Source organism: Scardinius erythrophthalmus, assembly GCF_964197995.2.
Source record: "Scardinius erythrophthalmus genome assembly, chromosome: 24".
Classification (NCBI taxonomy): Eukaryota; Metazoa; Chordata; class Actinopteri; order Cypriniformes; family Leuciscidae; genus Scardinius; species Scardinius erythrophthalmus.
In genome coordinates this window covers 2,695,315-2,720,166 of record NC_138244.1, presented here as the reverse complement: position 1 = coordinate 2,720,166, position 24,852 = coordinate 2,695,315, and the positions used below count along the sequence as shown (strand labels likewise).

General features: G+C 41.4%; 2 protein-coding genes across 5 annotated transcripts in view; both read left to right on the top strand.

The window, feature by feature from the left end:
* LOC308684211 (uncharacterized protein) overlaps window positions 1-3,889 on the top strand; it is a gene marked incomplete at both ends in the record, with an annotated part of 20,219 nt that extends 16,330 nt beyond the window's left edge. Inside the window, one exon of the mRNA XM_081355324.1 lies at window positions 3,795-3,889. Within this exon, the coding sequence (XP_081211450.1) occupies window positions 3,795-3,889 (95 nt within the window). The remainder of the gene's footprint in view (window positions 1-3,794) is intronic.
* A 2,345-nt stretch (window positions 3,890-6,234) lies between these two features.
* Window positions 6,235-23,261, top strand: gxylt1a (glucoside xylosyltransferase 1a). 4 transcript variants are annotated; one of them, XM_081356807.1, is made up of 8 exons: window positions 6,235-6,514; window positions 7,282-7,368; window positions 7,516-7,672; window positions 8,842-8,973; window positions 10,609-10,860; window positions 14,314-14,437; window positions 17,011-17,183; window positions 21,919-23,261. In XM_081356807.1, exons 1-8 carry the CDS (start codon window positions 6,345-6,347, stop codon window positions 22,063-22,065), a joined length of 1,242 nt encoding a protein of 413 aa, XP_081212933.1. In that variant the 5' UTR covers window positions 6,235-6,344; the 3' UTR covers window positions 22,066-23,261. The 4 variants fall into 4 exon arrangements, with proteins under 4 accessions (XP_081212933.1, XP_081212931.1, XP_081212932.1 ...); XM_081356805.1 differs by having other exon boundaries at window positions 6,269-6,514; window positions 10,609-10,760; window positions 14,103-14,437; XM_081356806.1 differs by lacking the exon at window positions 7,282-7,368 and having other exon boundaries at window positions 6,269-6,514; window positions 10,609-10,760; window positions 14,103-14,437.
* Window positions 23,262-24,852: the final 1,591 nt, after the last annotated feature.

Sequence of the window (24,852 nt, the reverse complement as noted above, 5' to 3'; positions counted from 1 at the left end):
GATCCGTTTATAATCTTAAATGTGACTTTTTTTTAAAGGGGTGTGTAATGCCCTTTCACAAGATGTAAAATCTCTGATGTCCCTGGAGTGTGTGTGTGTGTGTGTGAAGGTTTAGCTCAAAATACCCCACAGATATTTTTATAGCATGTTAAAGTTGTCCCTTTTTGAGTGTGGGCTCTTTAAATGCAAATGAGCTGCTGCTCCCGGCGCAGGGGGCGGAGCTTCGAGAGCTTGTCCTCAGCAGAGCCATGTAGAGCCCTTTGATGAGAGGCGGGTTTATGTAAACTGTAGGGTAGGTGATGTCACTAACCCGGGAGGAAGCTTGTGTAGTCTCTTGGTTCGTTCAAGTCCTCCTGGGAAGTTCGTACGTACGAGGTGGGAAGTCGTGCTTATAACGGCATGTGCGTTCAAGTCACTTTCGTCGGAGCAAAATGGCAGAGTACTTTATCTTAATTAATTACACAAAAATACAGTAAGGTTCTTAAACTCTTGTTCTAGAAAATGAAGAACAAAGAAATGTCAATCAGGTATACTTTGTATTTGTATTTTAATTAATTTATGAAGCCACTGCCAACACATTGTTACATTGTTATATTATAATACTGTCATATTCTGTGTTGGCGATTAGCTAACTGAGCTGTAAATAGAAAAGCCTGACAATATCACAGCTAAATACCTTTACGTATTGTGTATTCCGCCATGTTAATCACTGACACGCCCCCAACTCGTAAAGATCGGAGCTTAGAGAAAATCCCGAGCTCCCCACTGGTATTTACGACATTGGTGCGTTCAACTCGTAAATACGATCTATACGAGATGACTTGAACGCACCATCTACCAGCCGTTTGTTGTAGTCCTTAAAAAGCTATTTCTTGATATATTTATGCCGTTTTAAATCTATTACACGATAAAACTCCACAGAGGAACAGCAGACAGTTTTAGCCAGTATTATAATCCCAGATAACAGGAACGTTCAGTCAAGGTCCTTAAAGTTATGATCAAACGTTCTTCCAGAAACACTAATAGAAGATTTGATTAATGTTATATTCCCTTTAATAATGTTCTCAAAACATTAACAGTGTTTTTATGGCGACTGTAAATCAGGCCGTTATCATCATATGCTTTACTGTACATGTGATTTACTGAATGCGGGTCAAAACTTTGGTTTGTTTGCATTTTTACTGTTGTTTTCTTCTTCATAATTGTGTTATTGCTGAGTTTCTCTGACTGATGAACATGTAAAATGCTCTCTATGATGCTGTATGATTGACATTTCTATTCTTATGAGCATTAACAGTGGAAAAGTGCACAGGTTTAGTTTGAGATGAAAACTTCACAGTTTGTGTCTATACAACAATGCACAGAAATGAGCTTTATTATTATTAAACTGAATACAAATGACTAATACTTTAGACAAATATACTTTAAGCATATTCCTCACCAATCACTGATGTTTAAAAATGATTTGAACCTGATCTCAGATCAGTTTAATTCATTTGTACGCATTTCGTGACACATTTATATAATAAAAAGGAAGAGTTGTATCTAAAAGTCTCTTATTCTTCTGTTTAATCAAGCTGTCTATAAAACAAACGAAACAAACCCTACAGTTGAATAAAATAACACATATTATAAAGATAGACAAAGTTAAATGCATTAAATGGATTTCAGCTTCAATTAAACATTAGCAGTGTGTTTGTAAAGGTGTTTTCATGTGTGTTTCTGCTTGTAATTACACAGTTCTGACCAGCAGGAGTCGCCAGAGTGGCGCGGAGAATCACTGAATCAGTTCATGAAGCAAGTGATTCAAGTGATTCAAAGCATCATAAAGCTTACTCTCCCATAGCCAGAGCTTAGTCATCCATAACGCCCGTTTCACACATACTCCGTTTGCAGTGCGTATGCGGTGCGTATTTTTTTCCGTACCCATGTTAACAGGTTAGAGCTTTCACACTGCACACGGATGCAGTCCGGCGATCCGTTCCAGTTGCGGTGCGTATACAGCAGTGCAGCGATCGTTTCCGCACCGAGTCTATTTTTGCTGTGCTGCACGCGCTGAATTAAAGTGACAGTGCATGTTTCGTGGTCAAAATGAACACAGATTGACCTAAAAATGTAGCAATTTCACCATAAATGCGATTAATTAAATAAAATTTAGTAATCTCAACATAAATGTATTTAAATACTTTTTTTTTCACTTTAAGACCGGGGTAAAGCAAGGAAAGCTACAATTTACCTCAACAAGGTGACATAATGAACAACACTTGTCTCATTCGTGGAGGTGGAAAAACAAGTTCTTAGTGATATGCAAGATTTATTGTATTCAAATTTAAATGAAAAAGAAAAGGCATGAGAGTCGGCTGTTTTTGTCAATTTTAAGTTTTAATTTAAAATGTTTGCGATTTAATATAAAGTACATGGTTAAATATTTGCCCACTTGCTTGAGCAACTTAATATAAGTAAAAGTAATCCATTGAATAATAGGCTGACGTTGTTTAAATTGTGTATAAACGTGCGTCTGTTAAAGAGTGTATATGCGTACAAAGACAATCGGAATGCTGAGACGTTAAGACCGGGGTAAATCAAGGGAAAATACCATTTACTTCAATAAGACAACATAATGAACAACACTCGTCTCATTCGTTGAGGTGGAAAAACAAGTTATTAGTGACATGCAAGATTTATTGTATAAAGATTTAAATTATGCAAAAGAAAGGCAAGGGTATGAGTCTGCTGTTTTTGTCAATTTTAAGTTTTAATTTAAAATGTAGGCTATGCGATTTTAATAGTATAGCCTACATGGTAAAACATTTTTACCACTTGCTTGAGCAACTTAATATATAATTATATAGAAGTAATGCTTTTAATAATATGTTGTTTAAATTGTGTTTAAACGTGAATACGTCTATTAAACAGTGTATATGTGTACAAAGAGAATCGCAATGCTGACAAAAAAAAACTTTTTTAAAATAAAAGTTGCTGATAACTTCTGGATTTGAAATACAAATAGTGAGTATGTATTCGTGGTATAACAGCAGCGAATCAGTTACGCACTGCAAACGCAGCATATGTGAAAGCACTATTGCGCCTGCTGCTCCTGCACTGCATACGCACTGCAACACGCACCGCATATGCACTGCACACGGAGTATGTGTGAAACGGGCGTAACACAGTGATTTAAAATCAGCGATTTTTTAAAAAAAAGGGATACTCCACTTTAAAATGAAAATTCTGTCATCATTTACTCACCCTCATGTTGTTTCAAACCTGTACGAATTTCTTTCTTTTGCTGAACAGAAAAGAAGATATTTAGAAGAATATCCATTTTAAAGTGGAGTATCCCTTTAAAACATTATTTTTTTTATGTTTGATTTGTGCTGGATGTAACTTTTTTGCTCTACTAAATCGTAAAAATACCATAATATGTTTGCAGATATTTATGAAACATGCTAAGTTCACATAATACTCATTTCTCTGAAAAACACTTCTACAGCGAGTTATTCTACGTATTATTTTACTCATTCCGTGTAGGTCAGTCGGTTGTTGTTTTGGTCTGTGTGACTCCGCCCACTTCCAGTTCAGCCAATAGTGTTTCGACTCCCGGGTTGCCAGGTGACGGAAAACACAGCGTATTGCAGCCATGGAAACGAGCAAACAAACTGGGTCAGAGATTGCAGATTCCACACAACCATATCCATCTCTAAATCTCTATGAACGAGAGCATATTAAAACGCAGATAAATTAAGTCATCAACTGACTCACGAGTAAATCACTCAATGTGTAAATCTCCTCAGCTTTCGATGTCAGTCGCGCTCGTTTCTGTTGCATGTCCTCAATCTGGCAACGTGTGAGCGTCGAGTCTGAGGAGGCGGGAAACATCGATCTCTGATTGAATCTGGACTGCAGTACCGATGTCTACTACTAGTTGGTGCTCTTTCAGACTGCTTTTTTAAATTAATGTAATCGATCTCTTTTATTATATGCATTGTAATATCTGGTTTTTGATCAGAAGGTCAATGTGCTCAGTCGTAACAGTGGCTGCACATTTCTCGCACACACACGTGATCAGACCAATCATCACTTTGTAAGAACCAGAAGGATCAGTGAGTAAAAGGACATTGATTTGTTCCTATTCAAGCTACAGGCTTTCTGTGCGCTGGTTACAAACTAAAGTCTCTGCTTTTCTTTTAACATTTGCTGCATATTGTCATATATCAGTGATATAAGTTAGTTTCTCTATATGTAATGATAGTAGTGTAGATATGAACATATAATGCAGAGTTAGCGAGTATTTAATCATATTCATGAGAGGAGCATGCTGGGAACTTTTCAAAGTTGACAATATACCAACATTTACTCTTCATCGGTCCATAAATAAGAGGATATTTGCGTAACAGAAAGGCTGTAAATTACACACCTTCTTCTACGCTCTTTTTAAATGGCAGGTTTATTAAAAAAATAATAATAATTGTAAATTAAAAAATATAAATATATTCATACTTGATCTAATTTACTTCATTAACTGTCATACTTTAAAACCTTTTGAGCTTTTTGCAAGCAAAAGTTTATTGGCGGAAAACATGATTTTGCGAGTGAACACAAAGTTTCTCGGGGAACGCAACAATTTTTCGAGAGCATTGACATTATTTTTCCTCCAAGAGGAGGGCGGGGCCAGCTTCATCATGTAGCCAATCAGATGAGCTCCTCGCTGACTCTTGATTTACTCTTATCTGATTGGTCCAATAAACACGCCAGTCACCAGAACACATCTTTATCTTCATTTGGCTCAGCATCATTCTCGTTGCCGAAATGGTACTTTTAATGCACACTATTGCAAATTATTTTAATTATGTTAAATAAATAAATCATGATTTCTTAATTAGCTGTGCACCATCAGTCTGACTATATCGGTTCATGGTGAATTTCGAGCTGGTGTGTTAATAAAGAAAATGTCTGTGTATTCAGTGCATGTCTCCTGCTCATCTTCATCAACCTCCTCCTCCTCTTCCTCCTCCTCCTCCTCATGATATCAGTGTGTGCTGTTGATGCTGCTGAATGGAGGTCTAGTATCTGCTCTACTGCATGCAGAATTTCACCTGTTAATTAATCATGAGTGATTCCAGAATTATTATTTTACTAAAATGAGTTAATATTTTTTTCCTATTCAGAGAATACTGCATCATGGAAAAATTAACAGTAACAATAAGGTTTCAGGGCTACGTGCTTCAACCCATAATAAAATGTCAATAATAATGTACATATCTGATAAGGTTTGCTATGGTCACACAGGTTTGTTTACGTGTTAAACTCATGGTTGACTATCATGTCCCTTCCCACTCACCGTACATGCTAATATTAGCTATCCATCAGTTTTTTCTCATGTTGAATTGAAGAGAGAGGGGAAAATTTAGAGATGGTCCTCACTGCAGAACACGAAATCCAGGGGGAGGAGTTGGATCTGGATCCAACTCCTCCCACCTTACATATACCTAAACTTACCAATCTCCACCCCTTAGATGTGGATCTAACTCCGCCCCCTGGATCTCATGTTCTGCAGTGAGGTGCTACTGAAAATTTTGAAGGGGAAAATTGTTTTAGAAGATTAAAAAGTTTGAAGAGAGAAAAAAAATAAAGAGAATAAAAGTCTAAGCTTTTTTTTATGAAAATCAGTTTAATAAAAATAAATGAAGATTAAACTTATTAAAAGAAATAAAGTTTGATAATGAAATACTTGTTTAAAAAGAAATTTATGGCTATTTAATATTAACTTAATATTATAACAGTTCTATATTTGAAATATTTAACGTATCTTTAAACTCTAGTTCTTTGGATCAGAAGGTCCATGTGCTCAGTCGTAACAATGGCTGCACATTTCACGTACACACGTGATCAGACCAATCATCACATTGTAAGAACCAGAAGGATCGAACGATAAAAGTACATTGATTTGTTCCTATTCAAGCTACAGGCTTTCTGTGCGCTGGTTACAAACTAAAGTCTCTGCTTTTCTTTTAACATTTGCTGCATGTTGTCATATATCAGTGATATAAGTTAGTTTTTACTATATGTAATGATTGTGGTGTGTTTATATTAACATATAATGCAGAGTTAGCGAGTATTTAATCATATTCATGAGAGGAGCAAGCTGGGAACTTTTCATTGGTCGGCTCCTCAACCCTTTACTCTTTACTGGACAAAACGTGGTCACGTGACTGAAGGCTCCGGGAAGTTTTCGAAGCACCTCATTAATATTCATGAGCACGCCTCCGCCATAGTAGGCTAGTCGAGGGCGCTGAACCAAGCAGCGTGATTTACATCTCCATGGCTGCTCTTTTAGTTAGAAAATGCTGCGGAATCTTCGTGTGTTGTTAGTCTGCGCGCTATTAGTCTTCTTCTCAGTGCTCTACATATTTAATCAGCTGGTGTCGTCATTGGAGAGCGCGAATCAACAGGCGCGAGTGCAGCGGACACGCGCAGCAGATCCAGGCCTGAGTGAGCGCGCGCACGATGACAGGTATGTAAACAAAACCACACTCGATGTACAAAACCACACTCACAACAACACTACACACATTTACTGCGCTAACTACCTCACGACAATACAGAATTCAGCTCATAAATACTGGACTCGTTATGTGAAATCTTTAAAATGTCTTTAAATGACTGGGCAGTCGTTATAAATAAGGGAATTCTCAACGAAAGCAGCCTTTAAGAGTAATTTAGCCCGGCTATTGCTTATTTCAGGCTGTTTTGTCAATTTTAACAATTATTTGTGATGGATTTCTGGTCATTTAGCCTTATTGTGTGCTGATGGATATGAATTTGGTTACGCTGACGTTTCTTCTGCTTATCTTCGGCTAATATCTACTTAATATTCATAAGCTTCGTTCATAATAGTAGCCGTCAGTTCGCCCGCTGGCTAACGCCCGCCCACCGGTCTGCCTCTCCGCCAATCAGTGACGCCTACTGGGTGAACGTCATGTTACGTAATTAATAATATTTGCGAGTCAGGTCATCTTGAGTTCATTTTGACAGAGGTGTGGAACAGTTCCCCTTTAAGACAGTCTAGCATTTTATTATTATTATTATCCTCATTATTTATGGTGTACTCACCGCTGAATGAGTTAACAGTGATTTTGATGTTCTTTTTGTTGTTAGTACAAGTGTATTAATTTGCTTAGATGCCCTCCACATATGATGGGTGAACAGGATCAGTGTCTGTCAGGTTAGGCTGGTTGTTTATGCGTCTCTGATCACGAAGAGCCTGTTTGTGTGCCTCAGGTGTGACTCGGGCTCGGCCTCTCGCTGGGAGCCGTACGGGAGTCTCCCCGTGTGCCGAAGACACTGCGTTACGGACCCGGCGCTTAGGTAGGGTCTCGATGGGTCTGAGGGGTTGTGTGTGTGTGTGTGTAGCAGGACGGGGTTTGCAGAACCAGATCCATGTGAATGTACATCATTCCCAGCGGGTGCTGACCTCTGACCTGTGTGCTGACCTCTGACCCCTGGCCTGTGCAGGTCCGGCTGGGATCCGGTGGGGCTGGCGGTGGTGGCCTGTGGCTCTCGTCTGGAGGAGACGCTGACGATGCTGAAGTCCGCTGTGCTCTTCAGCCGCAGAGATCTGCACTTCCACATCTTCGCAGAGGACGAGCTGCATGCCGGCTTCACACACGCCGTGAGCTCCACTGGCACACACACACACACACACACACACACACACACACACACACACTCTGGCTCTTCACACTCAGGGCCCTATCTTGCACCCAGCGCAATTTACTCTGTACACGACGCATGCATCATTCCTATTTCTCTCCCGACGCACAGCGGACTCTTCCCTCCACAGACGCACGTCTGTAAATTAGGGAATGAACTTGCGCTCCCGGGGGCGGTTCAGTGAAAAGAGGAGGCGTGTTCCGGCGCAAACGTTCCCTGGTGCTATTTTGCAGTTTCAGAAAACAATCCCGCCACAGACCAGGAGAAACCTCGTCTAAAGTCAGTGGCGCGTTATTCAGATGCTGTTTTAAGGGCGCATGCTTGGCCATAATGTAGCGTGTGCACAACACACACACACTTTGCTTCTCTCATCTACACACAGACGCAGCAGTTCACATTTTTGGAAAACCATACATTATTACAAGGAAAAATATTCCACACGAGGGAAATCATTGTTGTGTCCATGAAGATGTGAAGAATAGGCATACATCTAGCTTACACATTTACCCAAATGATCATACGCCTGTTTAACCGAAGCTAATCTGGGTGTGTTTCTCCATCCCCAATGTCACTTCTCTGTGTTTTACGGCCCTGACGAGAACGCCGGTCTCCTCGGCTGTGAACCGCTCCTGGCTAATCCGCCGTTATAATAGCAATCCGCCATGGAACAAGCGCGCCTGCTCTTAAAGGGAACGTGAGATGTCGCTCTGATTGGTTTATTTCACGTTACGCCCAAACCACACCTATGAGTAATGAAGCGACTTCAGACCAACACATTTTAGATTTGCGTCGAGATCCGCCCACAAAGTTACTGGCATTTTGGATCGTTAAAATAGGGCCCAGTGTGTATTGCACAGAATCTGCTCATATCTGCTAACTTGAACACACACGTCAGTCGCTACGCAACACGAACACCATGCGCTTGTTCATTTGCATTGAAGCAACAGCGAAGATTAAAAAGCATTTGTTGAGCAGAAAACACACTGATATCCAGCATTAATGGAGACGTGTGTGTGAGCGTCAGCACAGAGAAGATCTGACATCATTTACACACAACACTGCAAAACAAGCTTTTCTTATTCAGTGTTCGTGTGTGTGTGTGTGTGTGTGTGTGTGTGTGTGTTGCAGCTGGACTCGTGGCCTCGCAGGTTTCGCTCCAGGTTCCTCTACAGTGTGTATCCCGTCAGCTTCCCCAGCGAGAACGCCAGAGAGTGGAGGAGACTCTTCAAGCCCTGCGCTGCTCAGAGACTCTTCATCCCTGTGAGACCACACACACACACACACACACACACACACACACACACACACTCACACTCACACACACACACACACACACACACACACATACACACATACTCACTCACTCACACTCACACACACACACACACACACACATACTCACTCACTCACACTCACACACACACTCACAGCCCTGCGCTGCTCAGAGACTTTTCATCCCTGTGAGACCACACACACACACACACACACACACACACATACTCACTCACTCACACACTCACACTCACACTCACACACACACTCACACTCACACACTCACACACACACACACACACACTCACAGCCCTGCGCTGCTCAGAGACTTTTCATCCCTGTGAGACCACACACACACACACACACACACACACACACACACACACATACTCACTCACTCACACACACACTCACACACACACACACACACACACACACACACACACATACTCACTCACTCACACACTCACTCACACACACACTCACACTCACACACACACACACACACACACACACACACACACACACACACACACACACACACACTCACAGCCCTGCGCTGCTCAGAGACTTTTCATCCCTGTGAGACCACACACACACACACACACACTCACACACACACACACACACACACACACACACACACACACACACACACACACACACACACACTCACACACACACACACTCACACACTCTCACACACACACACACACACACACACACACACACACACACACACACACACACACACACTCACACACTCACTCACACACACACACTCACACACACACACACACACACACACACTCACACACACACTCACACACTCACACACACACACACACACACACACACACACACACACACACACACACACACACACTCACACACACTCTCACACACACACACACACACACACACACACACACACACTCACACACTCACTCACACACACACACACACACACACACACACACACACTCACACACACACACACACTCACACACACACACACACACACACACACACACACACACACACACACACATACACACACACACACACACACCCGGTCAACAGTTTTGGACCTGTAAGATTTGTTTAATCAGTTAAATGCAGCTTTGGTGAGCAGAAGAGACTGCCTGTAAAACAGTGAAACTCTCCCCGATCTCAGCCGTGTGTGTGTAGATGAAGCTTTCAGGCTCAGAGTGTAAAACAGGCCTCAGGTCCGAGAGGAATAAACTTTACTCCGTCCACCTCCTGGATAACTGTATCCTCAGTGTCCTGATGACTGAGGTCTGATGTCGACTCCTCAGCTTGAGCTGAGACTGAAACTGATTTGTCTGCGACTCTTTGAAGTTCATGTTTCGAATCCAGAGCAGAACTTTGTCCAAATCATCATTTCCCTCCTGAGCGTGTGTGACCGGCCTGCTCTACCAGCGGATGCTTTATTTTTTACTTTTTTATTATTATTTATATATTATTATTATTATTATTTTTCTCAGCTGATTTTTTATTATTATTTATATATTTTTATTATTATTATCATTATATTTTTCTCAGCTGATTTTCTTCAATTATTTGTACTTCTTCTTCTGCTGATTCTGTGTTGTGTGTCAGCTGATTCTGCAGCACGTGGACTCTGTGCTGTACGTGGACACGGATGTGCTGTTCCTGCGCGCGGTGGAGGACGTGTGGCGGCTCCTGGAGGGCTTCAACCGGACCCATGTGGCGGCCATGGCCCCCGAACACGAGGAGCCGCGCATCGGCTGGTACAACCGCTTCTCCCGACACCCGTACCACGGCCACACCGGCCTCAACTCCGGCGTCATGCTCATGAACATGACCCGCATCAGACACACACACTTCAAGGTCAGGAACACCCGTGATGAACACACACACACACACACACACACACACACACTTCAAGGTCAGGAACACCCGTGATGAACACACACACACACACACTTCAAGGTCAGGAGCACCTGTGATGAACACGGCACGCATCAGACACACACACACACACACACACACTTCAAGGTCAGAGACTCCTGTGATGAACACACTCGCATCAGACATACACACACACACACACACACACACACACACACACACACACACACACACTTCAAGGTCAGAGACTCCTGTGATGAACACTGTTGTGAACTTAGAATCGAAAGACCAGGAGACTTGGTTTGTATCTTCAGCAGAATTCTTTATTGAGAACACGAGCTGTCGGCAGCTGCAGTCACCAAGTCTGACGTGAATGTTCTCTTATACAGTTTATATACATTTAGGGGCAGGAACCAAAAAGACAGGTTTAGGAACCGGTTCTAGACTGAGAGTGCTGACCACCCTAACCCACTCAGCATATCTATTCAAACACTGAGACCTGAGTACAGGACTGGCTGGACTTTCTTGCTAAAACACAAACTCCAAGAGTTTCAGTAAAACAGGACTGAACAGAGTCTTTTGCTAGAAGACTCTGATAATCATAATTTCTATCTAACCTTAACCTGCTAAGTTCAATGTAAACCTAAATTAAACATTTTAATAAATCTGGTTTCCTTCACTTGCCCCTTTGAGAGTCTAAAAAAAACTCTCACAAAATACAAATTTATACACTTAAAAGTTAATTCTTGTAACTTGTGTAAGTTACAGGCACAAAGTTCAATCTTGTAACTTGTGTAAGTTACAGGCACAAAGCAAGTTCAATCTTGTAACTTGTGTAAGTTACAGGCACAAAGCAAGTTCAATCTTGTAACTTGTGTAAGTTACAGGCACAAAGTTCAATCTTGTAACTTGTGTAAGTTACAGGCACAAAGCAAGTTCAATCTTGTAACTTGTGTAAGTTACAGGCACAAAGTTCAATCTTGTAACTTGTGTAAGTTACAGGCACAAAGCAAGTTCAATCTTGTAACTTGTGTAAGTTACAGGCACAAAGCAAGTTCAATCTTGTAACTTGTGTAAGTTACAGGCACAAAGCAAGTTCAATCTTGTAACTTGTGTAAGTTACAGGCACAAAGCAAGTTCAATCTTGTAACTTGTGTAAGTTACAGGCTCAGTGTTGGGGTAGTTACTCAAAAAAAGTAATTAGTTACTAGTTACTAGTTACTTCTGTAAATTGTAATGAGATTACTTTACTAGTTACTGCATTTGAAAAGTAACTTCACTACTTATTACTTTACTTTCCCATTGCTTAATTTACCCTGTAGATACCGACAAACATCATAGCCCTATCATCACTTAGCCTGTCCAAATAGTGTTTATAAATGTAGCCTACAAAATGGCATGTAAAATATGAAAGAATAATATACATGTCTGCACAAAGAAATATGCCTCACTGTAAAATCCACAAACAACAGGATAAAGGACAAATGTCTGCGGTGGTAGACACATAATCAGGGCTGGACTGGGACAAAAAAAAAAAATCGGCATTTTGGCCATAATAATAATAGCACACTAATATACATATATTGTAAAACAAAAGCACTGAAAAATAAAGGAAACTTTCATAATTAGTTTTGTACTAATTTCTATACTTGAAAGAGATATAAGCACATAATCTTTTATTTTAACGGAAAACATGGTTTACAAACGCGTCTCATTAAATTTATAGTAAATTACGGTAATCGTCAACTATGCAGATGTGGAAATAATGTATTACTGGGTAATGGGTTCCTACACTCATGACATTCCATACACAAAAGATAAATATATTTGAAATATATTTTCAGAGTATATTTTAGAATATATGCAAATATTTCAAATTGGCCCAATAAATATATTTCACACTTAACATCATATATTTTAGTTGTATTTCAGAATATATATATTGTTTAGCTGGAAGATTCGCTCTGGATTCCAAAAGATGAAGTCTGGAAAGCAGATCTTTTGTTGAGCTTGCTGTTTCAATCTGGATTCAGGTCTTTGAGCTTGAAGTCCTTTGAGTTTCCTTTTTCTCCATCCGGGTCACGGCACCATCTGTTGTAAAGTTTTTTTTTCTTCAAAGCAGAGACCAGGAGACAGTTGGGATCGCGTTCAACGGAAGTTATTCTTTATTGAGAACTCCTCTGTACGCGGCTGTAGAAACTTCCAACATGATCTGATCTAACATAACTTTACATGTTATCTTATAGGCATTTTAGGAGGAGGGACTTTTTGAAGGTGGAGACAAATACAAACAAAGCATGTAAATGAGGTATACAGGTTAAGGTAACCTGCCCCAGACCCCAGCGTGTTTACCAGTATCAATTTAATCAGCATACCTATTCAAATGCTGATACTGGCCAGGAAACTCTGGTTCCACGGGCCATCCCAGAGCCATTTAAGACAAAAGGGTGCGTCTTGGAGCTACTGGCTAGAGCCATTAAAGACTCATTTAAAACACAATAGAGAAAACAGGGTTTAGGAGCTGTTGATACCATTATAACCTAACCTTAAAAGCTAAAATCAGTATTCTTCACTGTGATGTTATGTAAGGAAGCATATCTGAAAACATATTCTTAAATTTTAACCCTTCAACACACTCGCATCAGACACACACACACACACACACACACACTTCAAGGTCAGCAACAACTGTGATGAACACGACACGCATCAGACACACACACACACACACACACACACACACACACACACACACACACACACACACACACACACTTCAAGGTCAGGAACACCTGTGATGAACACGACACGCATCAGACACACACACACACACACACACACACACACACACACACACACACACACACACACACACACACACACACACACTTCAAGGTCAGGAACACCTGTGATGAACACACTCGCATCAGACACACACACACACACACACACAGACTTCAAGGTCAGGAACACCTGTGATGACATCATTAAAGCTGCAGAATAATTACAGTACGATTATGAAAATGATGATCTTGATATGATAATCAGCTTCTCAGTGCACACACTTTCTCTTATAGAAATATCTAAATTCTAAATTCATACATTCGTTTATATAAATCTATACTTTTTAAACGTTAATATTGATGTTGATAAACGTGTGTGTGTGTGTGTGTGTGTGTGTGTGTGTGTGTGTGTGTGTGTGTGTGTGTGAGGATGTCCAGCAGATGGCGCTGTTGCTCTTCTCAGAGGGAGCGGTGTGTCATGACTGAAGTGCTTTACTCGTTCAGTTATTCGTCACTCATGAGACTGAGCAAGAGGATGATCATTATACAGACATACACTCAGATGATTGATGAGCACAGGAGGAAGAGGAGAGTCATTCACAGTGTGTGTGTGTGTATGTGTGTGTGTGTGTGTGTGTGTGTGTCACAGAATGACGTGGCAGCGGTGAGTCTGAAGTGGGCTGATCTACTGATGCCGCTGCTCAACAAGTACAAGCTCAACATCACCTGGGGAGACCAAGACCTGCTCAACATCATATTCCACTATAATCCAGGTACACCGGTCACATGACCACCGCATCATCACCGGTACACAGGTCACATGATCACCGCATCATCACCGGTACACAGGTCACATGATCACAGCATCATCACCATTATAGTGAGGTCATGCAGCAACACTCTTAAAGGTCCCATGACATGAAATTTTCACTTTCTGAGGTTTTTTAACATTAATATGAGTTCCCCTAGCCTGTATATGGTCCCCAAGTTTCTAAAAATTTCAATCGGTGTAAATCGAGCTTTTGCTATCTTTCTCTGCCTTTGAGAAAATGGAAGCTCAATCGCGCTGATCTTGAATCTCCTCCTTGTGACGTTATAAGGAGGAATGTTACCTCCCCTGTCTCTGCTTTGCCCGCCCAGAGAATATTTTCCGCCCATGAGAAAATGAGCTAGGAAGGAAGTAGGAACGCGCGCGCGCGATTTTAGTTTGTCCACGAGAGATATCATGGCTTTTGAGCGAGCGAAGCATAACAATTGCTCAATAATTGGATGTACAAATGAACACCGAAGGGTCAATACAGAGCTGGGCTTGCTGAACGTCTGAAACTAAAGTCTGGATCACTCTCTTTGGCTCAGCTACACACCTCGGAACAGTGAGTCAACTAATGATATATAAGTGTGTTGCTTTACTGTTTATGGTTGCCTAGACTGTTACACGTAGAATGTGGCTGTCACATTAGCTATGCAGCTATGCAGTTTATGTGTGTGAATACACACACTGTAACGCGAGTGTTGTACACTTCTTTGTTATTTGGATAACCGTTTTCCTGTTGGTTATACGGCGCGCGCGATATCCGCATTGCAAGATCGCAGAGCTTGATGTAATTGTAATAAGATAAATTACAGATGTTACAGATCTCTCATGAAAAGCCAACAGTAGGTTAGCGTTAGCTACATGATAATAACTGTAAACCATCCGAATAAAGTACCGTATCCAGACATAATATTTTAAACTAACCATTCGGAAACGTCCTGCTGGAGCCGCTGAGTTGCAACTTCTTCATCCGTTGCTTCTCCATCTGGATCAGATTCTGGGTCAAACTGAAATGCTTGAACGACTGCGTGTCTTCGTGCCATTGCAATATATCCAATGTAAACATGCATGGTCTACCGTTGCGCAAGATGGTCAAGGCCACACCCACCCTCCACCTTGCGCCGCCTTTCTCCTCCTCATTAGTATTTAAAGCTACAGACACCGAAACGGCCTGTCTGAAGGAAGCTCATTCTGGGACTGGCTTATAGTGGCTATAATTCTGCACTGAGACTGAATTTTTGAAAAGAGATTTCAGATACAGTACTAGGGACCACTAAGGCCTATATTAAAGCCTACAAAAAATAGCATGTCATGGGACCTTTAAAGGGTAACTAAACCCTAAAACAACTTTTTTTAGTTAATGATCTGTAAGAATGGGGCTTTATTAGTGCAGTTCATTGACTCGAGTAACTTTTTTGACATTTGGGTATAAAGAGTTTTAATTCTACACTATATGGTGTAAAAACATCTGAGTGCTGCCCTCTTCAGGTTGAACGGTGGCTACTGCAGTTGAGTTTTCCTATTGGATGTTTGCGGTGGCAGGTGACGTAAGCAGGTTGCAGCTCTCCACGCCCCTGGTATGATGAGCTAGCCTAGATTTATCTGTATTGTACAGTAGTCTGGAGGGTACGTAGGTGTAGTGTTGCTGGCTGGTTGCAACAGCACTGCTGGACTGCGCCAGTGGTTGCATGCACTTGGCCTGGAACACCGTGAGTGTGAAACCTGGATTTTACGTGGGATTGCTTCTCCAACGCAATAGAGTTGACCAGGGGTTTAGTTACCCTTTAAGAAGAGATGCACGCTTATCTATATTGCACATTTTATACATGAATCATATGATTTCAGTTCTGAAATTTGAAATATTTATTGCATGCATATTGTGAAAGAGAATGCTGGAATATATAGTATAACTCAGAATAACATGCTCCCATAGTACTCTCAGCACTGTTCACAGTAGAGCTGTCTGTGTGCATGACATACCCAGCTGTGTTTCTGAGTGTTAACTGCTCATGACTGAGGTCAAGCAGTGTGACATCATTATTAATGCTCATCAGCAGACTGATGTCATTATATTAATGCGGTATACTCTCTCAGTATACAGTTTTAAGGTGGTATATACTCTCCCAGTAGGATCTAGTTTTAAGGCAGTATATCTTAAGGTGGTAATACGGGGATATATCTTAAGGCGGTATATCCCAGTATACAGAATTAAGGCGATATATACTCTCCCAGTAGTATCCAGTTTTAAGGCGGTATATACTCTACCAGTATCCAGTATTAAGGTGGTATATATCCCAGTTGGATCTAGTTTTAAGGCGGTATATCTTAAGGCGGTATTACAGGGATATTTCTTAAGGCGGTATATCCCAGTAGTATCCAGTTTTAAGGCGGTATGTACTCTCCCGGTATTATCCAGTTTTAAGGCGGTATGTACTCTCCCAGTAGGATCCAGTTTTAAGGTGGTATATACTCTCCCAGTATGCAGTATGAAGCGCAGTGTCCCGCTCTGAATCCCTCTCTCTGGATCCGCAGAGACTCTGCTGGTGTTCCCGTGCCACTGGAACTACCGGCCCGATCACTGCATCTATGGAAGCAACTGCCCCCCCGCCGAACACCACGGCGCTTACATTCTCCACGGCAACCGCGGCGCTTACCATGACGACCGGCAGCCGGCGTTCAGAGCCGTTTATGACGTCATCCAGCAGGTATGATCGGGGTATCATCGTTCACTAACTAATGCCAAATGTCTAATGTTAAAGTACTGAATACCTTAAAACACTCAACACCCCCAGAGGACATATATCACATTATACAGTCTTTCTTTTCTTTTCTTTTCTTTTTTTTCTTTACCTTTTTTTTTCCTCGTCTATTCTTATATTGTTGTTTTTCTGTGTTTTTTTTGTTTTTTTTGCTCGATTTGTGTATTTTGTAAAAAATTTGTATGTAAATAAAATATGAAAAATAAATAGATAAATAAATAAATAACTAATGTCTCTTCTGCTCAACATTTATTTGATCAAAAATACCGAAAAAATTCTGAAATATTATTATGATTTAAAACAGCGGTTTTCTATGTGGATATATAGTGAAATGTAATTTATTCCTGTGATCAAAGCTGAATTTTCAGCATCAAATGAATGTTTCTTGATCATCAGATCCTCATATTAGAGTGATTTCTGAAGGATCATGTGACACTGAAGACTGGAGTAATGATGCTGAACATTCAGCTTTGATCACAGGAATAAATTACATTTCACTATATATCCACATAGAAAACAGCTGATTTAAATCATAATAATATTTCACAATATTACTGTATTTTTCATCAAACTTCTTTTAAAAATATAAAACATTTTCTATGAATGATGGTATTTTTACTGTATTGTTGATCAAACAAATGCAGCCTTTTATATTAAAAATGTAAAAATCTTAATTATTACAAACATTTGACTGGTAATGTTTGAAAAAAACACATTTATTTATTAATATTTAAAATATTTATTTAAAAGAATAATAATAAAATGAAGAAAAAAACACACAATAAAATAACTTAAATATTAGCTAAAATTAAAATGTAAACAGAAAAGAAAAACTAGTTCAAAATATTTTAAAATAATTAAATAACTGGCTATGATCCATGGGCTTAAAGGGACAATGTGTAGGACTTTCTCCCATCTAGTCACGTGACGCTGGCTCTGAATAAAAAAGCACGGTGTGGAAACGCGTTGGCCTAGTACTTTTTGTCCCTCTCTGCTATTATAGTTTTTCAAGATGGCGGAACGACATGGAAGCCTCTGTGGACTTACCCGTCCCATGTATATAAAGATAATAAATTCTTCATTTACGAGGATTAGTCTGATCATTGGCACGGGTATTTGTACACCATTGAGGGCATATTTATGAATAAAAATATTGATTTTAGATAATAAAATACCTAAAAAACTACACATTGTCCCTTTAATATGTCACTCTCAGTCGTCAGAACTGTTCAGATTATTCTGTGGTTATTTCCAGTTCCTGTCTCCCGCCGAGAGTTTAATATCCCGATGGAGTGATTACATCAGGCACTTGTGTAACACATAAAACATAATTAGCCGCTGTTAATGTGGGAGGGTCCAGACACACACTCTCCCTCTGCTGTGTGTGTGTGTGGATCACACCTGCTCAGGTGATCAGACGGTCCCGACACACACTCTACCTCTGCTGTGTGTGAGTGTGTGTGTGTGTGTGTGTGTGTGTGTCTCCTGTTTCTCCTTGTCTGGACCGCTTCAGGTGCCAGGGATTTTCCCGAATCCAACTGGCAATGTTGGAATATATGGATGTGTTTGCACTGCAGGGTTTGTGGAGTCTTTTCACACAGTTGGGAATGCCACTAGAAAATTGCCTAGAAAAGTACATGTTACTTCTCTAGTTAGTGAGTGAGTGTGTTTGAGAGTGTGTTTGAGAGTGTGTGTGTGAGTGAGTGTGTGTGAGTGTGAGTGTGAGTGTGAGTGAGTGTGTGTGTGTGTGTGTGTGTGTGTGTGTGTGTGTGTGTGTGTGTGTGTGTGTGTGTGTGTGTGTGTGTGTGGTCATTATGGTCAGTGTCGCTGCTATCACAGGAAGTGTGAGTGTGTGTGTGTGTGTGTGTGTGTGTGTGTGTGTGTGTGTGGTCATTATGGTCAGTGTCGCTGCTATCACAGGAAGTGTGAGTGTGTGTGTGTGTGTGTGTGTGTGTGTGTGTGTGTGTGTGTGTGTGGTCATTATGGTCAGTGTCGCTGCTATCACAGGAAGTCTTGTACACCATTAGCTAATGTGAGCATCCATTAGCGGCGGCTCATGACTCAGTTGCTGATGCATCTCTGCGAGTTCATGTCCAGATCAACAGATCAACAGCCCAGAGACACACACACACACACACACACACACACACACACACAAACAAACACACACAAACACACACACACACACACACTAGTGGTGCACGATATATTGGCCGATATGGTCATGTTTTTACACATCGTATCATTCCGATGTCAAAATAGGGCCGATGTGAACAGGCCGATAATCAGTCCTGTGTGTTTGAGTGTGAAGTTGAAGATGAAGTTGACGATGCTGACTCACGATCTTCAGTAGTGAACGCGCCAGAGAGAAATGCACATTTCATACGGATTACATAAGCAGAGAGCAGTCAGTTTCTTTTCGTTTTGAATTGCTCTGTTTAAAAGTAGACATTTCAAGCTTTCTATAGATATATGTCTCAGGTCTGTGAGGCGAGTAGGCTCATACCTTATCACTGAGTTTCTGTTCATTTCTGAGACGAGCTCCAGTTCACGCGCCGGCGCCTCCGTGTCCTGATTATCTATTGTCTGCTATAGTTACTACGTTTTTTTGACTCGTAGATATTCGAATATATTGCTTGATATTTGATACCCGTGCGAATTAGATTTTTCTCAAAAGTGACCGCCCTAGTGGACATAACTGAAAGTTTATGCACTGGGATTTTGTTGGGATTCACTTAATATATCAGAGATTGCTGAGGGGTGTATATAAATATCTGGGAAATTTCTGGATGTTTCTTAATGTTTCTTAACGACAGAGGTTACAGAGCAGCGTACACACTCGCTGAGCTAGAGGCTGGAGGCGTACACTCATCAGCACAGTTTCTCAGCACTCGTCAGTCTCACCATCTAACCCATGAGCACGTTAAACCCTCAGACACTGACATCGCCTATTCACCCTTACTCATAGTGTGAGTTCAGGACACACTTGTGCCCTTTATAAAAATTTATTTTTATATAAATATTTATTTTTTCTTCTGAAAATCTGATGACATATTTTGCACACAGGTAAAGGTTGCCCAATATCAGTCATTTCTGAAAATAAATTACAGAAGTAAAAACTGTGTTTTGGAAAATAGCTCTTTATTTGATTATCATAAAAATGTGTTTTCTATACAGAGATATCGACATCAGTTAATATCGGTATCGGCCATAACAGCAATATTAATATCAGTTATCGGTATCAGCCACAATTTTCACATCGGTGCATCACTAACACACACGCACACACTCACACGCGCACACACACACACTAACACACACACACACGCACACACACACACACACACACTCACACGCACACACACACACACACTCACATGCACACTCACACACGACAGACTCACACGCACACACACACACACTCACACACGCACACACACTCTCACATACGCACTCACACTCACACACGCTCACACACAACAGACACACACACACTCACACATACACTCACACACACTCACACACGACAGACACACACTCACACACGACAGAAACACACACTCACACATACACTCACACACACTCACACACGACAGACACACACTCACACACGACAGAAACACACACACACACAGACACACACACTCACTCACACACACACACACACACTCACACACGACAGACACACACACACACACACACACACACACACGCTCACACACAACAGACACACACACACACACACACACTCACACACGACAGACACACACACTCACTCACACACACACACACACACACACTCACACACGACAGACACACACACACACACACACACACACACACACACACACACACACACTCACTCACACACGACAGACACACACACACACACACACACACACACGCTCACACACAACAGACACACACACACACACACACTCACACACGACAGACACACACACTCACTCACACACACACACACTCACACACGACAGACACACACACACGCTCACACACAACAGACACACACACACACACACACTCACACACGACAGACACACACGCTCACTCACACACACACACACACACACACACTCACACACGACAGACACACACACTCACACACACACACACACACACACACTGGTGTGGATCATCTGGTCCCTGCAGGCGTGTTTTACAGCTTGAGTTGTGTGTGTCTGACAGTAAATGTCGTCAGTGTTAGCGCTCCTCAAACACACAGTAGAGCAGAAAAGCTCATCTTCCCATAAACACACACCTCCATAAACACACACCTCCATAAACACACTGCATTCTGGGTCTGAACACAGGACAAACACCTGATAGAGCCGCTCGTACTTACAGAGCTCGTTCATGTTCAGTTCAGTGTTGATTGAGCTCAGTTACAGTATCAGTGCTGTAAATAATTGTATAATCATTATTGATGGGTTTGTTCTTTTGAAGAGGCTTTGGATTATTCACCGTGACACTGACTCTGATCTGATGATGTTAATGAACATCTGAGTGTGTGTGTGTGACTCTCACACCTGACTCTGTTCTGCTCGATCCTCAGTTTGTGTTTGATGAAGACCCTGATGAGTGTGTGTGTGTGTGTGTGTGTGTGTGTGTGTGTGTGTGTGTGTGTGTGTAACACATGTAACTGTGTTGTGTTTATCCTCAGTTTGTGTTTGATGAAGACCCGGAGCGCGGTCTCCTCGTCCCGCTGGAGGAGAAGCTGAGGAGCGCTGAACACACGTACTGTGGCAGAGTCCCTCACGTCTTCACCAAACGCCTGCGCCAGAGCATCCGAGAGCTGCACACACACTGAACACACACACACACACACACTCTCCAGGCCTGAACACACACACACTCTCCAGGTTTGAGCTTCGTTATCACTGTAGATCAGAGCGATCAGACTCACATCTCTCTGATGAATCACTGATATTATCCAGACCATCAGCTGCTGACAATCACACACACACACACACACACACACACACACACACACACACACACACACACACACACCTCACGTTCGACAGACGCTCATGTTCTTCCTCAGGGTTTCTGTCTTGTTCTCCAGTACAGTATTATGATTTGTCCAGAAAACCAGTCTTAATATCTTCATTGTTCTTCTCCAGTAAATGTTTCTTGCTCTGAGAGTCTTTGTGCTGGACAACAGGACAGAAACACGGAGTAAATGTTAATAAGAACGTGACGGCGCTCATATTAGTGTTGGAACATCAGCTCTTCTCTCTGCAGAACGAGTCTCACGGGAGATAAACTGATCCCAGACCAGCTCTCAGTTATAAGTTAATATTATTATTTGACTTCTTCATAACCTTGATGCACAACACGCCCTCGCTCATCTGTGTGTCCAGTTCTCCGGGACACTGAGGGTTTCTGAATACTGAAGCTAATATGAATGAAAACAAAAATCAAAGGTTGGTGCATTTGTATTATAATTGTTCTTTATGACGCATGTCTGAAATCATAAATGGGGGATTTTATATTCCATTTGAAAATGATTTTATATTATTATTTCATGTTATTTTTTGACAACTTTGTCAGTTTAGTCAGTGTGAGCCAGCATGTGCTACGGTACGAGTGTAACCCTGAAACTACAGATATGGGTCACATTTCACCCACTAAATAAATACATTAATAAATAAAAATCAAACACTAAGTTTTTTCATCTCCTACCCTTTAATGTTACAGTAAAAATACTGCTATATATACAGTATATATATCAGTATTTTTTTAATCAGTATAAATTAAATTATTTTAATCTGTCGAAATCAAAGGTTTAGTTTGATTTCTGTGTTTAATCATTCAGGTCGTGTGTAATATGAATGTGCTCTGGTGTGTTAATTTACTGATTAATTTAAATGTAGAAGTTTGTAAGAATTATACTGAAGTTGAATATATATTTGTAAATCTATCAGAGCGTGTGTATGCGTGTCTTCAATCCCGACGTCTGAATGAAACTATATTTTTGTAATAAAAGTGATTTCTCTCTGAGTTGTGTGTTCATCAGTGGAGCAGACGTCCATCACACTGAGGAGCTTAACAGAAGAGGTCAGGGGTCATGATGACGTGAAGCTGGAGGTCAGGTGACACAGGGACCAGAACTGAGGAAGTCAGCTTTATTCAGGAGCAACTGCACTCTTCTTTATGACTGTGTTTGACACGGTTGCTGGTGTTTATTAAAATACCACAAACATATTCAAATTAAAGTTGATCAAATGCAGTTAGACAGACAGATGTATAGATATACAGACAGATGGATGGAATGATGGACAGACAGACAGAGATAGATAGACGAATGTTTGATGCTGAACTGAGTGTGTAAACACCAGCGAGTCGAAGTGTTCTCCTGGATCTGGACAGAAGTGTGTGTTTGAGATGTGATGAGGTTTTTAAGCGAGGCCATCGATAAATTACAGCAATGAACGGGAAACGACCCGGACACTGAAACCCAGGAGCTGTTTGGGTAATGGTGTGTGTGTGTGTGTGTGTGTGTGTGTGTAATAAATGAGCTGCCAGAATCTGAGCAGAAACTGGGAAGCAAGCAGGCAGAAAGAAGCTCGAGCCCTCAGGATTGATCACAGGCGTCTCGCTTGATTGGACGAGAGAAATTATGTCACCAGTTTCGAGCGTTTCCATTGGTTGTTCCCAGAAAGATGCAGTTGCACATTTAGGGCTCTATCTCACACCCAGCGCAATTGACTGTACACCGACGCATGTATCATTCCTATTTTGACGCACAGTGGACTTTTCCCTCCACAGACGCACGTCGGTAAATTAGGGAATGAACTTGCGCTCCCGGGGGCGGTTCAGCGAAAAGAGGAGGCGTGTTCCGGCGCAAACGTTCCCTGGTGCTATTTTGCAGTTTCAGAAAACAATTCCGCCACAGACCAGGAGAAACCTCGTCTAAAGTCAGTGGCGCGTTGCACATGTTATTCAGAGGCTGTTTTAAGGGCGCATGCTTGGCCATAATGTAGCGTGTGCACAACACACACACACTTTGATTCTCTCATCTACACAGAAGCAGCAGTTTTCTTTTTGCAAATCATACATTATTACAATAGATAGATAGATAGATAGACAATTTATTATAAAAGCATACATCTAGCTTACACATTTACCCAAATTATCATACGCCTGTTTATCCGAAGCTAATCTGGGTGTGTTTCTCCGTCCCCAACGTCACTTCTCTGTGTTTTACGGCCCTGACGAGAACGTCGGTCTCCTCGGCTGTGAACCGCTCCTGGCAAATCCGCCGTTATAATAGCAATCCGCCATGGAACAAGCGTGCCTGCTCTTAAAGGGAATGTGAGATGAGGCTCTGATTGGTTTATTACACGTTACGCCCAAACCACACCTATGAGTAATGAAGCGACTTCAGACCAACACATTTTAGATTTGCGTCGGAGAGTCATTTATCCCGCCGGTATAATAGCAACAGCGCCCGAGACCCGCCCACAAAGTTACTTGCGTTTCGCGCTTGATACTTGCGTTTCAGATCGTTAAAATAGGGCCCTTACACTTTTATAGAATCTAGCTGTGAGTTCAGGATGATTGGGACACTTTCTGCCATTGAGATGACTTG

Excerpts from the sequence above, each read along its gene's own strand:
- gxylt1a (XM_081356805.1), top strand. The coding sequence starts at position 6,345 with ATGCTGCGGAATCTTCGTGTGTTGTTAGTCTGCGCGCTATTAGTCTTC. Across the intron at positions 6,515-7,281 it reads GAGCGCGCGCACGATGACAG|GTGTGACTCGGGCTCGGCCT; the intron begins GTATGTAAACAA and ends TGTGTGCCTCAG. Across the intron at positions 10,761-14,102 it reads GAGGAGCCGCGCATCGGCTG|CAGATGGCGCTGTTGCTCTT; the intron begins GTACAACCGCTT and ends GAGGATGTCCAG.